The sequence below is a fragment of the Pan paniscus genome, chromosome 19 (genome assembly GCF_029289425.2).
Source record: "Pan paniscus chromosome 19, NHGRI_mPanPan1-v2.0_pri, whole genome shotgun sequence".
Lineage (NCBI taxonomy): Eukaryota > Metazoa > Chordata > Mammalia > Primates > Hominidae > Pan > Pan paniscus.
The window spans coordinates 97,735,984-97,753,518 of record NC_073268.2 but is presented as its reverse complement, the minus strand read 5'-3'; the positions used below and the strand labels follow the sequence as shown (position 1 = coordinate 97,753,518).

Sequence of the window (17,535 nt, the reverse complement as noted above, 5' to 3'; positions counted from 1 at the left end):
GCTGGGACTACAGGCACGTGCCATCACACCCGGCTAATTTTTGTATTTTTAGTAGAGATGGGGTTTCACCATGTTGGCCAGGCTGGTCTCAAACTCCTGACCTCAGGTGATCCACCTGCCTTGGCCTCCCAAAGTGCTGGGATTACAGGCATGAGCCACCGCACCCAGCCTTACTTTTTCCTTTCCAGTGTGAATACCTTTTATTTCTTTTTCTTGCTTAATTGGTCCACTGGAACCTCTAGTACTATGTTGAACAGGAGTGGCGAGAGTGGACACGCTTTTCTTGATCTTAGAGGAAAAGTTTTCAGCCTTTCACCACTGAGTATGATGCTTGCTGTGAGCTTTTCATGGATGGTTTTTATCACCATGGATGGTTGAGGTAGTTTCCTTCTATTCATAGCTTGTTGAGCATTTTTATCATGAAAGGGTATTGAATTTTGTCTTTTTCTGCATCAGTTGAGATAATCACGTGTTTTCTGTTCTCCTGTGAATGTGGTGTATCACACTGATCAAATTTTGTAGTTGGCCCATCCTTGCATTCCAGGAATAAATCTCACTTGATTATGGTGTGTAATCCTTTCCATATGCTGCTGACTTTAGTTTGCCAGCATTTGGCTGAGGATTTTTGAATCTGTGTTCATGAGAGATATTGGCCTGTACTTTTCTTTCCTTGTAGTCTCTTTGGCTTTGGTGTCAGGGTAATGCTGGCCTCATAGAGTGAGTTAGGAGTGGCTGAATTCAGTCTTTTGGAAAAGTTTGAGAGGAATTGGTGTTTGTTCTTTAAATGTTTGGTGGCATTCGCCAGTGAAACTGTCAGGTCCTGGGCCTTTCTTTGATGGGAGACTTTTGATCACTGATTCAATCTTCTTACTCGTTACAGATCTATTCAGATTTTCTATTTCTTTGGGACTTAGTCTTGGTAGATTGTGTGTTTCTTGGAATGTGTCCAATTCTCAGTGCTTTCCTACAGAGCAAGATATGATACAGGCCTGGCTTTCCAACTGTGAGCTTGGGCAAGTCACATAGTTGGTTCTCTCGGGGCGTCTGTGTGTAGCATGAGCTCCCACCCCACCTGCTGCTTCATGGGGGCTGTAGGGGAGAATGCGAGGGTCCATGGAGGTGGCCCACTGGGCCTGGCAGCGTCTCCCAGGACATGCAGGTTGGCCAGGGTGTTTGAGAAGCCAGCAGAAGACACCAGACAACCTGGCTTCCTCCAGTGGCCAGGCCTGAGCAGCTGTCTGTCCGTGGGTCACTGCAGGGGCCAGGGAACCATGCCAGGGCCTGGCTCATGAAGCTCCTAAAATAAGGGCCCTGGAAGGAGAGGGGATCTCTATGAGGCAGGTGGCTTCTGCGAGCACCTCTCCCCTCGCCGGCATCTCTCATTGGGTAGGGACTTTGTAGGGCTGTCACCAGGGTGAGACCAGAACAGGTACACATCACCCAGGAGCTCCCCTGGCCACGGCCTGTCTGGAAGGAGACGCTTCACTGTGCATTTGTTTCCTGATACCCCAATAACGACAGTGAGGAAGGCCTCACGCCGCCTCTTCTCCACCTGAAACCACAGGTTTTCCTTCGTGCGGGTTTCTGCCCCTCTGGTTCTTACACAGAGCTGATGTGACTGCGGTATCCGCTTTCTCGGTGTCATATCTTATCACGTCTCCACAACTCTGCAGTTACGATGGGAGATGACTCCGTGTTGTGCCTGGGAGCTGAGGACGGTCCAGCAACTTTGTGTTTTGTTTTGTTTTGTTTTGAGACAGAGTCTCGCTCTGTCGCCCAGGCTGGAGTGCAGCGTCGCGGTCTCGGCTCACTGCAACCTCCACCTCCCGGCTGGGTTCAAGCGATTCTCCTGCCTCAGCCTCCCAGGTAGCTGGGATTACAGGTGCCCACCACCACGCTGGCTAATTTTTGTATTTTCACCATGTAGGCCAGGCTGGTCTTGAACTCCTGACCCCAAGTGATCCTCCTGCCTCGGCCTCCCAAAGTGCCGGGATTACAGGCGTGAGCCGCCACGCCTGGCCCCAGCAACTTTCTTGACTGGCCGTCTGCTGCTGGACCAGGAGAAGCTTCAGGGATTTTTTGTCATTAGATATAATGTTGCAGGGAGTGTTTTTGTCCAAGAAACCCTTCCCTTTCCTTGGCCATGTTCACGTTAGTGGAATGAGCGGGTCAGAAGGTGGAAGAGTCCATGGTCCTGCCATATTCTTCTGTGTGGGGTTCACCCTAAAGCTTTCCCACTGTGTGGGGTTGTCCCGGGTGCTCCCACCCCACACCTAACACTAATAACATTGCAGTCTGTCTCCAGCAAGCAGCCCTGACCTCAGGGTGTGGCTGGATAAACACACTGCAGTCCATCCACACAATGGAACGTAACTCAGCTGTAGAAAGGCATGTGGCACCGGCAGGCCAGAGCGAGGAGGAACCTCGAGAGGAACATCCCACTGAGGGAAGCGTGGCAGACGCCCCCACATACCATGTGATTCCATTTTTATGAAATGTCCAGAATGGGCCAGTCCATGGGGACTGAACACAGAGCAGTGGGGGCTCAGGAGAAGGGAACGGGCAGGTGCTGTCTGAGGGGCCTGGGGTTTCCTCTTGGGATGGTGAGAATGTTCTGGACCCAGATGGGGGCGCAATGTTGTGAATACAAATGCTACTGAATTGTTCACTTCAAGCCGATTCATTTTATGTTATGTGAATTTTTTCAGTAAAAAAGGAAATATGTGGCCGGGCACGGTGGCTCACGCCTGTAATCCCAGCACTTTGGGAGGCCGAGGTGGGCGGATCACGAGGTCAGGAGATCGAGACCATCCTGGCTAACACAGTGAAACCCCGTCTCTACTAAAAATACAAAAAATTAGCCGGGCGTGGTGGTGGGCACCTGTAGTCCCAGCTACTCGGGAGGCTGAGGCAGGAGAATGGCGTGAACCTGGGAGGCGGAGCTTGCAGTGAGCCGAGATCGCGCCACTGCACTCCAGCCTGGGCAACAGAGTGAGACTCCATCTCAAAAAAAAGGAAATACGTGGAGTGGGAAATCATGCTTTTAATAAAACGAGACCCAAAGAAACCAGCGTCTGGAAGCATCTGCAGTGTGAGCAGCTCAGGCTGTGGACCTGCCCCTGGCTCACCTGGGCCACAGGGCCTGGGGAGCCTGGCCTGGGATCTCTGGGCGGGAGGGCGGGCTGGCAGATGCAGTGTTCTCCAAAGCTCCCGGAACCAGCACCTGCCCTGAGCTGACAGATGGCCTGTCCCCTGGGCGGCCCTTTCGGCTTCATTTCTGTTCAGAGCCGCCTCTCCTGGCCTCCAGCCCTGCCCCCAGGTCACTGGCCCCGACTATGGGCTACGCCGGCCTGGAAGGGCCACAAGGACGACTTCATAGCTCTGGAGGACAGTATTATGCCCCTTGTCCCCACACTAGACAGGCACTGCCCCCTTGGGGAGGCTCAGGTCTCACTGACCCCTGCAGGGTTGGCACTGCCCACCTTCCTGCCTGAAACAACTGCGGGGCAAGGGGGAGGCCAGGGCTGGAGGCCAAGAGGCCCCAGCTGCCCCTCCTGCCTGAGGGCCCTGCTGCGTCAGCCTGGAAGAGCACCCGGCTCTGTTCCCTCCTGGGTGCCTGCGGGTACAGGGCTGGGACTGGGGCTGGAGGGGCCCAAGCACCCTAGAGATGCCTCTAAGAGGGCCAAGATGGTGGAGGGGCATGTGGCAGAATGGGGGGTGCCCACTGCAGGGTGAGGCCCAGCCAGGCAGGGGCATCCTTGGGCTCTGCAATGCCTACTGTGGTGCCCAACAGGCAGATTTGGGTGCTGAGTCCCGGCAGCTGCGCTTGCAGAAACGCTATTATAACTGGCTAATTGGGATTCAGACGTCTGCAGGAAGAATTTGGGAAGGTGCTGACCTTGTCCTGACAGCTGCATGTTCCCCACTTTGCCTCCCTCCTCCCTCCCATGCCCTGCACTCCCATTGGGGGTTGAATTGTGTCCCCCCAAAATATGTTCAAGTCCTGACCCTGATACCTGTGAATTGGGACCTCAGTTGGAAATAGGGTTCTTGCAGCTGTGATCAAGTTGAGGAGGCCAGACTGGAGCAGGGGGTCCTAATGCAATGATGGGCCTGATAACGAGAGGAGAGGATGGACACGCACACACACAGACACACACACACCTACACATATGCACACACCCCTACATACCAACACACACACACGTGTGCACACACATATACCAACACAGACATACCTATGGATATGCACAGACACATGCACACACACCTGTGTACACACGCACACATACCAACACACCTACACATATGCAGACACATGCACACACACCTACACATGCACACACACCATATGCACACATCCACACACCCAACACACACATGCCTACACATATGCAGACACACAAACCAACACACACACCAACACATATGCACACACACACCAACACACATGCCAACACACCTACACATATGCACATACACATGCACACACCAACACACACCTACACATATGCACATACATGTACACATACCAACACAGACACACGTGCCTATACATATGCAGACACACATGCACACACAAACCAATACACACCTACCTCTATGCACATATGCACACACCAACACACGCAACTAAACATATGCACACACATGCACACACATACATACCAAGACACATACACAGACACACATATACATACTGACACACATCTACACATATGCACACCCATGCACACACATATACATACCAAGACACACACACACAGACATATACATACCAAGACACACACATCTACACATATGCACAGACACACACGCATACACACACATAGACACATACGTACACACACACACACGACTATGTGACGATGCAGGCAGAGGTTGGGGCTGCGCAGCCACAGGCCCAGGAAGGCCTAGGGCCACCAGTAGCCGGAAGAGGCAGGAAGGACCCTCCCCTGGAGCATCTGGAGGGGGCGACCCCGCCTACACACACACATCTACACATATGCACAGACATATGGGCAGTGGCGCCATCTCGGCTCACTGCAAGTTCCGCCTTCTGGTTTCAAGCAATTCTCCTGCCTCAGCTTCCCTAGTAGCTGGGATTACAGGCGCCTGCCACCATGTCTGGTTAATTTTTGTATTTTTAGTAGATATGGGGCTTCACCATGTTGGCCAGGCTGGTCTCGAACTCCTGACCTCGCGATCCGCCCCCCCCCCCCCCCCCTTGGCCTCCCAAAGTGCTGGGATTACAGGCGTGAGCCACCGTGCCCGGCCGATTACTGTTTTTAACAATTTTATTGAGATATAAGTCACATGCCATGAAGTTCACCACTTTAAAGGGTACAGCTTAGTGTTTTAGCATCTTCACCAGGGTGGGCAGCTATCACCTCTAGCTAATTCAGGGAAGTTTCCTCCCCCCAGGAAGACGCCCTGTGCCCCTTCTGCACTGCCCCCACTTGCCCCTCTCCCGGCTCTGGCCCTCCACCTGTGCTCTGTCCCGTGGATTTGTCTGTTCCAGACATTTCATACAAGTGGAATCACACACTCTGTGGCCTTCTGTGTCTTTCACTGAGCATATTTTCATGTGTCATCCATGTGGTAGCATGTGGCATGCGTGTTATCGTGTGGTCAGAGCTTTGGTCCCGTGTACGGACCAATACCATTGCATTGTATGGACAGAGCACATCCTGTTGATGGTTTATCTGTGGATGGGCATAACTGCTGAGTTTTTGGGTGCCCCCTAAACTTTGCTCCTGAGGTGCATGCCTCACTCTGGTCTCTAATCCCCAGACCCCCAGGCTCTCTCCTGCCCCTGCCCCCTCTTTTCCACCACACCTGGGCTTCCTGCTGGGTTCTTGGCCTTTTTCCTCTTGGACGGGCAATGCTTCTGCACCGACACTCTCCCAGCCAATCTGGGCTCCTCGGTCAGCTCCTTCTGGGCTCTAGAGAGTCCCAGGGGCGGAGATCATGCCTTCCCCCAGGCCGGGGGATAGCAGACAGCTATGTCTTCAGGGACCTCTTACCCAGAGGTGCTCACTGATCCTGTCCCAGCGTGGGCAAAAGCCAGCACCTGGGGGGCCCCACTAGGGTCACGGTCAGTGGAAGCATCTGAACTCCTGGTTCCAGCGAAATGTCAGAGGGCCCTGTGCGCCCTGGAGAAGGGGTGTCGCTCTGGTTACGTAGGGTGGGAGTGCTGGCTTGGAGCCCAGGGGCAGCTCCTCCCCTGTCCTTCCTGGAGCCCCAAGAAGATCCACAGCTTGAAGCCCCTGAGCTGTGGCCCAGCCACAAGCGTACATATGTGTGTTCACAGGCAAACCTGAGAGGAGCCAGCCCTTGGTCACAGCAAGCTGTTTCTGGCCCTGGTCATCAAGGCAGGGACACTGAGGGCATGGAAGTTCTGGACAGAAACTCTCCCCAACATGCCAACCAGCAACCACCCACGGCCACTGGCCACCTCCCCCTGCCTAGGTCCAGGTGTCTAGGGCACCTTCCAGGCTGGGCAGAGGAGGGCACTCCCTCCTGAGCTGGGGAGGGGAGGCCCTGACAAGGGACCCAGAGTGGAGACTCATGAGGGTATGCCATACCCTCTGTCCCTCACGCTGGAGCACTCCAGGATCACAGCCTGCTGGCACCAACCATCCCTGCCACTGGGTGGGCACTGATCTTCCCAGCCCTCTGGGCTCCCTGAAGACACAGACTGAACGAGGTGGCCCAGGGCCTCTGAGTGCCTCCTGCGGGCAAGGCCCCCTTCAGCCACTCTACCCACGCGGCTTCTTTACCCGCAACGGCAGCCTGGCGGCAGCGCCCCTCAGAACCTTGGCTGGCCACATGATCAGGGCCAGGAAGAAGGCTCTGGGTGCCCTGTCTCCTTCTGCCCCAGGTGCAGGTGGTGTCTGGTCTCCTACAGCCAGGGACCCCTAAGGTCTGAGGGCACAGGGTGGAGGCCCCTTGCTTTGCCTGTTAGGAGGAAACTTCCTACATGAGGGACCCCCTTAGGAAAAGAAGGGTGGGTCCTGGCGCCCATCTGCCCCGTGGCCCAAGCATCCTGTCCTGGTCTCTGCAGGTCCCTCTGCCAGGAACAGGCTCCTTTCTCTCCCTAAAGTCCTAAGAGCCCTGTTGGAGTGGGCGCCTCTCACCTGCTCCACAGCCCCCAACCCCAACTGGGCCTTGCCAAGGGGCTTAGCCATCTGGTCCCAGAATGAGTGAGTGAATGAATGAGTGAGTGAATGAATGAGTGAGTGAATGAATGAGTGGATGAGGGTGCATCAAACTCAACTGCAAGTCTCCAGGACACTTTTTTTTGAGACAAGATCTCGTTGTCACCTGGGCTGGAGTGCAGTGGTGCCATCTTGGCTCACTGTGGCCTCTAACTCCCAGGCTCAAGTGATCCTCCCACCTCAGCCTCCCAAGTAGCTGGGACTACAGGTGAGCGCCACCATGCCTGGCTCATTTTTCTAATTTTTGTAGAGAAAGTGTCTTGCTATGTTGCCCAGGCTGGTCTGGAACCCCTGAGCGCAAGCCACCCGCCTGCCCTGGCCTCCCAAAGTGCTGGGATTACAGGCATGAACCACTGGGACCAGCTTCCACTGAACTTTAACTCTCCCGACTCCCACGGGGGCAGGCTGGGGGGACCCTGCCCCACCCCAACCCTGCAAGGTGGCACTTTGGGCGGGGATGGGGGATCCTGGGAGAAACATAGGGGAAGGGATGGCCCCTCAGTGCCCAGGCCAACCTGCTGCCCTAAGCACCTGGTACAGTCCACGGCAGGTGGAGACTCAGCCAGGTTCTTCCTTCATGGCTGTCACAGCACGGCACAGGAGCAGGCCTGTGTGCAAAGCCAGCCACCCCCACTCCACCAGCACAGGTGCCACCCAAAGGGCATGGGGTGGGGGGGCGGCTGCCAGCCGCCTCGAAACCTGCAAGTGAGGCGAGGGCCCCTGAGCACCAAGCCCCGCCCTGGGTGTGCTCCCGGGTTCCCCCACCTGTCTCCCTGAACCTTTCCACCTAGGAGTACCCCCTCCCCCACCCCGGCATTCCCTCCGTACCCACTCACGACTTACCATTCACGACTTCCGTTTCCCCCCCCCCCCGCCAGCCTCCGTGCCCCCCTCAGTCCCAGGCCGCCGTGCTTCCTGCTCCGGACCATGCCCCCACTCCGTGCCATCCCCGCTCCGTGCACAGCCCCCCGTCCCCCCTCCTCCATGCCTCCCCTCCGTGTCCCCCCTCCAAGCCCCCTTCTGTGTCCCCTCTTCATGCCCCCCTCTGTGTCCCCCACTCCGTGCTCCCCTCTTCTCCCCCTCCGTGTCCCCCTCTTCGTGCCCCCCCATGCCACCCCGGCCGCGGAGGGGCCCCCCTCCCCCGCGCCGCTCCGCGCGCGCTCCCGCCCGCGTTTTCGGACTGCACCAGCGGAGCCCCGCGGCGCCAGGGCCGGGCGGAGCACCTCGTCTGTCGCCGCCGCCCCCACCGGTGCGGGCTCTGCGGCTGCGGCGGGGGGCGCGGGGCGCGGGGGCCGGCGCGCTCCGCACCTGCGGCGGCCGCTGGGTGATGCGGCGGCTCGGGCCGGGGCCGCGGGCGTCCTGAGCGCAGCGCCCTCCCGGGATGCCCGCCGGCCGCTGGCCCGGCCATGTCGTCGTCCTTCTTCAACCCCAGCTTCGCCTTCAGCTCGCACTTCGACCCCGGTGAGTCCCTGGCGGCCCGGCCTGCGCGCCGCTGCCTCCCTCCGCTGCGGACGTGATGCCGCTGGGCCCCACGGCTCCCGGTTTGCATGGAAATTAACCCTTTCCCCGCCCCGAGCCCAGCAGCAGAAGCAGCCGGACCCCCTGGCGGCCCCAGATCTCGGAGGGGCAGGCCCTGGGCCCCAGCACAAACCGGCCTCCTCCTGTGGGCTGGCGTCCCCCGCGTGGTCGTGACTCCGTGGCTGCCCCCAGGGCACAGGTAACTGGGGCACGGAGGGCCTGCGTGGGCCCCAGGTGTCCAGGAGAGTTGGTCTCAGACTAAGGGCCCTTGGGGGTGTGGGGGGTGTCAGCCAGCTGGGGTTCAGGCTTTCCATGGCCTCTCCTGGGTCCGGGGCCCTGGCGTGGGAGGCTTCTTCCCAGGCTGGGAGCGGTTCTCAGAGCCCTGCCCAGCCACCAGCAGCCGGCGGGGGATGTGGGGGGAGCAGGGGCCAGTCCACATTACAGAGCCCAGTGGGCAGAGGCTCAGAAGAGAGGGGCCTTGGTGGGTGCCCAGACCCCCTGACAGTGGGGGCCCGAGGTGACGCTGTCAAGCTGGCTGCAGGGGACCTGAGGCCAGGCCTCTTACCCCGTATGGCCAGTGCACCAGGCAGGGCGAGATTACCCATGGCTGCCTGGTCTCCTGGCTGCGGTGGACAGCTGGGATAGGCAGAGGGGGCTGGGGACAGCTGGAAGCCCCATCTGTCACCAGGAAGCAGTGGGCTTTCTAAAGCCTCTGCTTCTCCAGATCCGGCCCCTGCTTGGTCTGAGTGGGAGATAATCCCCCTGCCCTGTGCCATCCATGGCCCCAGGGCCAAGTCCCACCCACACGTCACTGGGGCTCTGGCACCAGGCTGAGCCAGCCCAAACAAAGCCTGTTTGCATGTGACGCGATCTTCTGTGTCTCCTTCCCTGGAGCAGGGCCCAGTGCACGCAGCCTGGCAGGGAGGCACGGGGGTCCCCCGCGCAGATCTCGGTCTGAAGGCATTTGCTCCCTGGAGGAAGGGAGCTGGTGGGAGGTCTGTCTGCTGGGCTTAGGGCTGTGGGTGTCACTTGCTCAGAAATGACTTCCTGTAGTGACCCCTGGGGCTCAGAAGTCCCTGTGGGGTGGGCAGGTGAAGGCTCAGAGCCCAACAGCCACCGCAACAGCTGTAATGTCTCCCCGGCCCGAGGGCAGGGGGTGGAGGAGGCTTGGGGCAGGTCCTCATCACATCTCCATGCCAGGTGTGGCCCAGGGTGCTTGGTCCTTTCTGCCCCCAGAACAGAGGGGACCCTCGGCCCACACCCTGCCTCGGGGCCCAGCCTTGCCCTTGGCCATGAGAGGCCCTTTCCCCCACCTTCGAACAGCACCGGCTCTGCCCTTCTCTGGGTAAACAGCTGTGATCTGAATAATTCTAATGTGTCCGTTTAATGACTTAGAGGGAAAGAAGTTGTTGGAGGCAAGGGGCGTCTCTCCTCTGCAAGATGCTGGGCCAGAGCTGCAGGCACCTGCTGGGCTCTGGGGCCCACCTACCAGGAGGGGCTGCCTAAGGTGCTGGTGCTGGTGAGGAAGCAGACCCTCCTTCGGATTAAGGGGCTGGGTCTAGGCTCTGCACCAGCCCCCATGAGGGGGTTAGGGAGGAGAGGGGGGTCTCCTGCCCTCCCGCTAAACTTAGCCCAGCCTTCCAAGCCTGGCTGTCCTGTGCTGCAGTCTGTCTGCCTGGCCTTGCCTATGTGAACCTCGGTTTTCCCATCTATGACATGGGCCGACAGTACCTGTGGCAGGCCCGGGTGGGCTCAGTGCTTGGTGAGCACTTGGCTGTCTGTGCTGGAGTGGTGGTGCCGGGACAGAGACCCCCAGGGCCCAAGCTTCCTGCAGCATGTGGCTGGCTCCTTGCCATCCCCAAATTGGAGCGAGCTGGTTCCTTCTGAGGCTGCTTGTGTCTGTGGGGGGGGCACCCAGAGGGGAGGGGCCCACGCTTGTGGCTCTGGCAGTTGGCTTGTGTGTCACTCAGCTTCTGGGGCAGTGCTAGCACCTGGCATGGGGGTCTCACCTCAGTCGCCAGGCCCTGCCCCGCTGCCGGGCCGGCTCCTTGTTCATCGCAGGCACTGGTGCCAGTCTCCATAGAGGTGACGGCAGTTGTGGTGGTACAGGGGGCAGAGACGCCCGAGAGTGCAGGGCCTGAGCTAGAGTGGAGGCTGTGGGCACAGACTATGGGCTGCCTGGGCCCCTGACCTTCTGCACCAGGCAGATGTGGGCAGGGCAGGGGGGCACCCGGCCCAGGAGCCTGCTTGAGCGCCAGGAAGAGCCGCCTCCTCTGGAGCCCAGCTCTTCCCCCATCTCCCTGGCACTCGGGAGCGTGGCTGGGGGATTTCTTGGCAGCTGCAGCCTTCCAGCCTCTGTGCTGTGTGGCCTCGGGCTACTCACCCAACCTCTCTGAGATCCGTTCTGCACAGGTGAAACCTCGCTCTGGGGAGACTAGTGTGGGCATGGCGGCCAGGAAAGGCAGGGTGATGGGGGTGACACATGGGCAGGATGGCTGGGTCCAGGCTGGCAGGAAGGGAAGGGGGTGGCATGGCCTTGAGCGAGCGGAGGTCACCCCTTCTACCCGAGTGCCCCAAGGGAGGGGGCTGGCCTTGTTGCTCACCCTCCCCAGCCTTCACCTTCCCTGGTGCGGCCTCAGGGCATCATGATTTCTACTCGTCCTGAGACCTGGGGCCTGGAGCTGTCCTAGGCTGGGAGTGGGCATGGGGACACCGCCTCGCTCCGGCTTCTGGAGAGGCGCGCTCAGCCTGAGGGTGGGGGTCAAATGCTCTGCACGGTTAGGAGCAGGGGTTTGCCCTGGGGCTACCTCTGGTTTGCTGAGGGGCCCTTCTGTGACTGGCTCTCCATGCCCGTTTTGTCATTTGCAAGGTGGGAATGGCTGTGATGGCCAGGTCTGAAGGGACAGCAGTGGTGCACTGAGCCAAGGGTGGGTACCTGGGCAGTGCCTACCATGGCTGATCCCTGACGCAGAGGTGTCACTGTTGACCAGTGGGCAGGGCTTGGAGTTTGTGGAAGTTCTCGGAACACGTGGCAGCCTGGATTTGCCAGCCCCCAACCCCCGCCTCTCCCCTGTCCCTCAGCTCACGCCCTGTCTCCTGCCCAAGGTCTCTCCCTGTGTCTGACCTGAACCAGGTGCCATGGGGGGTTCCTGGGAAAAGTGCCTGTGCCTGGCCACGGTGCTCACTCTCTCAGCATTCATGTGAACCGGACACCTGGCACAGGGCTGGGCAGGCTGGGCCTCAGGATGAGCCTATTGATGGGGAGAGGGCAGAGGAGGCAGCGAGCCCCGGGCCAGGCATGGCCTCAGTGGCAGGGGCAGGGCTGGACTCAGGGGCTCAAGGGGCTGAGCAGGAGGCCATGGGCCTGGGTGGTCCCCGGGAGTCCTCCCCTTGGAAGGTGCCCCACAGCTGACACTGCCTGGGCACCAGGTGTGGAGTCTGTTTGAAGGCAGCTGCTGCTCCAGCCTCCCAGACCACTCAGGCTCAGGCAGCAAGCACCTGCCCTGGGAGGAGTTACCTGTCCTCCTCTCGCCCCCGGGGTCTCAGAGGATGCCCCAGAGGAAGCTGTGCCCATGAGTTCCGCCCATCCCCCTACTTCCTCTCAGGTCTCAGGTCTCCCACCGAGACCCTTAGGCTGCAGGTGTGCAGGCCGAGGTGGGTTCTTGGAGAGGGTCCCATGGGAAGGCTGTGTGGACAGTGGCCTTGGGGAGCGGTCACACGCAGGCCGTGGGCCCTGGGCACGGGTCCGGCTCCCACCTACCAGCATGGGTGCGGGCACTCGGGGAGGGTGTGGGTGTCGGCACTCGGGGAGGGTGTGGGTGTCGGCACTCGGGGAGGGGGTGGGTGTCGGCACTCGGGGAGGGGGTGGGTGTCGGCACTCGGGGAGGGTGTGGGTGTCGGCACTCGGGGAGGGGGTGGGTGTCGGCACTCGGGGAGGGGGTGGGTGTGAGGCCCCAGACTCCCAGGCATGGGTCAGGGAGAACATTTCTCTCATTCCGGCACATTCTCCAGGAGGCCGGGCTGTGCGCTTCCCTCCATGGGGTGGTGCAGTGACCCAGAGGACCGGCCCCTGCAGTGGCCACCCTGTGGGCCCGAGTGCCCCAGAGCTGGCTGGGGTGGGCTGGCAGCTGTTGTGTTGTGTGGAACATGCTGGAAGGTCTGCCTTGTGCCACCCTGCATGTTTGGGATGCATTGACTCCCCGCCATGCCCGCTGCCTCCCCGGCTCCCAACCCTGACCCTGCCTCACGGGAGAGTTCTGGCGTGGGCTGGTGTCCTAGGCCGGGCCCTGCTGTGTGACCATGGACAGGTGTCATAACTTCTCTGTGTCTGTTTCACCTCTGAAATGGGGTCCGGCAGCACCCACGCTCCAGGAGGTTCCTGAGAGAACCCGGGGGCCGTCACGGCAGCTCCAGGGCTGGTGACTGTTCACGTCCTCTCTGCACTCACCCGCCACCCCGGCCACCTGGGAACCGCACTCCTGCCTGTGCCCCCTGGAGGCATGTGCTGAGTGGAATATGTCACCCCAAACCCATGCCCGCCCAGTACCTCAGAATGGGGCCTTATTTGGAACTAGGGTCTTTGCAGCTGTAATCAAGTTAAGATGAGGTCGGACTGGAGTAGGGTGGGCCCTGAATCCAATGACTGGGGCCTGATAGAAAGAGGAGGAGTGGCATGCACGCGGGAAGGAGGCCACGTGCAGAGGCTGGAGCGATGCAGGCCCAGGAGCACCTGGGGCCGCTGTGCCGGAGAGGCAGGAGGGATCCCGCCAGCGCCTCGAGGGAGCGGCCCTGCCCACGCTGTGCTTTCCTCCTCCACCGTCCAGAACTGTGAGCACATCCATTCCTTGCCGTCTGGGCCAGCAGCCCGTGGTCCCAGGACACGCATCTGGGGGTCTCCTTGGGTCTGAGGGGTGAGCACAGCTGCCTCGAGACATCAGGAGCCTCTGACTCCATCCTGAGAAGAGTTATCCTTGGAAGAAAATGAGGCCACGTGCTAGCCCCCAGCCTCAGAACCCTCCAGGGCGCTTGGCTGGGTGTGAGGAGGAAGCAGGCCGGGGCCACAGCTGCGTGGCGTCCTCTGCCTCCTCCTCGGTCCACGGGGGAGGCAGAGGGTCCACGGAGCACCTCGGTGTCTCCTCGGATGTGGTGTCGGCGGTGAGCCTGGGACCACGCTGTTCTGCTGTCACCGGCCTCCTGTCTCCAGCTCACGGGGTTCTTCCGGGGTAGGCTTTTCTCGAGGGCCACCTGACCCCTCTGTGCACGCCAGGGCAAGGCTGACGGGAGGCCCACTCGACCACTCCTGGGTGGGAGCCTGATGCAAAGCACCTGCCGTGGGGCCTCGGCCTGCGGTCCTGTCCCTGGTGGCACAGATCCAGGGGCCCAGGAGCCCGTGTCCGTGGTGGGGAGACCCCCGTCCCCTCCGCAGGCCACAGTGACAGGAGGGCTTTGGCATCTGGGCCCCCCCGGGCCTTGCCCTGCCTTTCACAGAGGAACAAGCGCCCGCGGGACCAGCGGCCTTGGCCTCCCCGCCCCCCCGCAGAGGAAGCCGGCAGAGGAAATGAGGGCAGCGGACGGGGCCGGAGCCAGTTCCCAGGCACCTCCGAGAACTGTCACAGGAGGCGGCGTCTCGCCGAGTCTCCAGCCTCCCTCCGCAGGGACCGGGGCCTGGGGTCAGGGGGCTGCGGCCTTGGGTGGGGCTGGGGTGGGCTGGGGTCCTCCCGGGAGTCACTCTGGGGTTACAGCCACGGTCAGAGCCACGTGGGAGCGACACCCAGAGCCTGGTACGTGGGGGTTTCTGGGAGGACGCGGGCTGTGCTCCCACTGCCAGCCTGGGGGTGGGGGCCGTGGCCAGGAGACTCCTGCTCCTGCAGGGACGCTGCCAGCGGAGGTGGCCGTGCCAGAGCAGGCAGGGCCTCTGCAGTGGGCGATTCTGGGCAGCCGGGGCCACCTGCCCCAGGGGGAGTGAGGGACAGGATGCTACCCCGAGCCAGGGCTGCTCAAGGCCACCTCTCACGGTGGGGCGTGGCCAGCCTATCCCCATCTCACCCTCGGGGAGGGTGTGGGGTCCCTGCTGCTGAGGGACAGGAATCTGGCTCTACCCACCTGCCAGGGTCCCCAGGAAGACCCCTCCCTGTCCCTGGCATCGGGCAGCCCTGGCCAGCTGGCCTGGGGGAGCCAGGCTGGGGGGCAGGGGAGCTGGTCCGGGACCAGGGCTCTGCCGAGTCACCTCTGTGCCAAGGCCACGGTTTGAGGCTGTGGCTTGAGGCCGTTGTGGGATGGAGCTGGGGATGCCGTCCTCTGCGTGAGGATCCTCCGACAAGGGCCTGGTGCTCGGTGGGGCCTCTCTGGCTTCCCTTCTGCTCCGCTTCTGGGAATTCTTAGTGACTTTGAACAAGGGGCCTTGGGTTCCCTTTGTACTTGGTCCTGTGGATTCTGCAGCCAGTGGGGCCTGCTTAGGGTTTGGGCTCCGCTGTGAGGCCCACGTGGAATTTCCTTGAACGCCCTGCTAAAAAAGCGTGTGGCTTCCTAGTGACCACGGCACACACAGGTGTGCTATGACCTCCGGGGTGCAGGTCCGGGGCTTCCCCCCATTGGATTTACCCACGCGGCAGCACGCCCAGCCCCCGAGAGCCCCCGCCACTGCCCCCAGGACTGCTACCTGGACGGTCACTCGCAGGCCGCCGGCGCCCTCCCAGCTACCCCATGTTGGGGATCTCGCTCGCTTGCTCGCTGTGAATGATGCTCAGTTGTGGGCTGTCCCGTGGGCTGCTATCGTGGACGCTGGAGTGAGGGCCCCTTTACTGAGAGGTAACTCACATACCAAGGACCCACCTGTGTCAAGTGAGCAGCTGGGGCTTTCCTGCATTCCCAAGAGTGCAGCCATGGCACGGCTAGCTGTGGAGCATCCCTGCCCCCGACAGAAGCCCCATGCCCGAGGGCATCACTCCCCATCCCCTGCCCCCAGCCCTGGCAGCCACCGATCCGTCTCGGTCTCTGGGCCCCTGGCCTGGACGTCTGTCTCATAAGCAGGGTCCTGTGGCCTTGGCCTCTTTGGGCCCTGCGGTTTTCGCTGTGTGTATAGCGGCCCCAGGGATCAGGGGTGCTGGTGTGTGGCTGTGGGGCACTGTCCAGGGAGCTTTCAGGAGGTGGTGCCATTTTGCCCCCATCCCCATGGTCAAGCGCCTCCATGGCTTCCCCTCCCGCCAGTGCTGGCTGCTGTTTTTATAACGCCAGGGCTCGTGAGCATGTGGGGGCTGCCCATGGTGGTCTTGTCTGCCTTTCTGTGGCGAAAGATGTCAGGAGCCTTTCCAGGTCCTGCCCAGCTCTTCTGAGCCCCTCAAGCGAGTGCCCATTGGAGGTATTTTTTGGTGGTTTGTACCTGGTGTCGGGCAGCCCTGGCCAGCTGGCCTGTGGGAGCCAGGCTCGGGGCAGTGGGCAGGTCCTGGACACGAGGCCTCAGGTCTGTGCGCAGTGAGCAGGTGGCCTGCTGCTTCACTTCCCGTGACCCTGTGCAGGGCTGAGCACCAGCAGCTTCCACCCTGAAATGGGCCGAGGTGAGAGCACTTGCGCCAGGAGCCGGCACACGCCCCGCTTTCCTTCCCAGGGAGCTGGGTGCAGACACTGACCAGTACACCGCCAGGCTCAGGCACCTTCTCTCCCTGGGAAGCTGCCTGGAATCTCTGTGGCCCAGAGGCAGGCGTCCCTGAAAGCAGCTCCTGGCCCCAGGGATGAATGACGGGGAGGACGGACCCTGCTCGGACCCTGGCTCTGGAGGCTGGGCCCCGCCCTGCTCTCTGCCGTGGGGTCTGGCGAGATGCTTGGCTGCTGCTGGAGCCTGAACTAGCGCGTCAGATTCTGTTTTATTTTTCCTTCTGTGACAGGCGGCCCTGCAAGTCTTGTCTAAAAATAACCGTGGCCGGCATGCATCCGCGACACTCGGCCGCCCTGGCCATGGACCTGCCCGTTTCCTCCTTGGCAAGCCTGAGCCCGGCAGCCCCCTGCTGCTGCCCAGCCAGCACTGAGGGAGGGACTCAGTCCGTGCAGGTCTGTAGGGGGCCAGCTGGATGCTGGGCTGTGTCAGGGCCGGGGTCCTGAGACGCACAGGAGGGTAGGCCCCCACGAAGAGCGGGACTGAGGGCCAAGGTGTTGGGGGACAGTGTGCGTCGAGCCCGGACAGGCCAGGAGCGAAGAGATGGGGGCTGTGGGACCTTAGCTGGAGCTGCCTGCCCCTTGGAGGCTTCTCCACTGTCAGGGATCAGCCTGCTGGGGAACCGGGGGCATTCCAGGTGCCCGTCCCACCCTTGGACCAGCCTTGGGGTAGGCCCTGGGGCATCTGATGCTGATGCAGGCTGGGCCTGGGCTGTGTGTTGCGTCAACAGAGGGGACATCCCTTGTGAGTGTCCAGCTGGTGGAACTTGCTTCCGTCCCTGGGCTGGCCTGGGCTGGGCACCCATGTTTGATTGCAGGGTTGGCTGTCGAGGGGCAGGAGAGGCGGACTTAGAGATGCTGGGGTGGTAACCCCCGGGAACTATGCGGGGGTTCCCTGCAGCAGAGAGTACGGCTGGTCCTAGCACTGGGGGAGGGCCGGATGCCCACCTTGGGGCTGCCAGCGTGTGCAGCAGGCATGTGCGTGGAGGGGTACGTGTGTGTCTATGAGCAAGTGCAGCCCCAGGTTGGAGGCGAGGGTGTGCATGGGCTGGTGCGGTGCCCGCGGTGTCGGATGGACCCGGCCCGGGCCCGTGGACCTTGCCATGTCCTGGGCTTGTCCCGGAAGCTTACATTTTATGTGGCCTCCTAA

The 17,535-nt window shown here is 61.1% G+C and overlaps 1 protein-coding gene across 6 annotated transcripts in view; it reads left to right on the top strand.

Moving 5' to 3' along the window:
* The first annotated feature begins 8,397 nt into the window (after nucleotides 1-8,397).
* The window catches only part of AATK (apoptosis associated tyrosine kinase), a 48,663-nt gene continuing 39,525 nt past the window's right edge, over nucleotides 8,398-17,535 (top strand). The window contains exon 1 of one of the 6 annotated variants that reach the window (XM_003831132.5): nucleotides 8,398-8,681. In XM_003831132.5, coding sequence (XP_003831180.2) covers nucleotides 8,627-8,681 — 55 coding nt within the window. In that variant the 5' untranslated portion in view covers nucleotides 8,398-8,626. Of the gene's footprint in view, nucleotides 8,682-8,802; nucleotides 8,938-17,535 lie in introns of those variants that run through there. The other 5 variants (XM_034943075.3, XM_008956530.4, XM_034943074.3 and 2 more) reach the window with 5 other exon arrangements.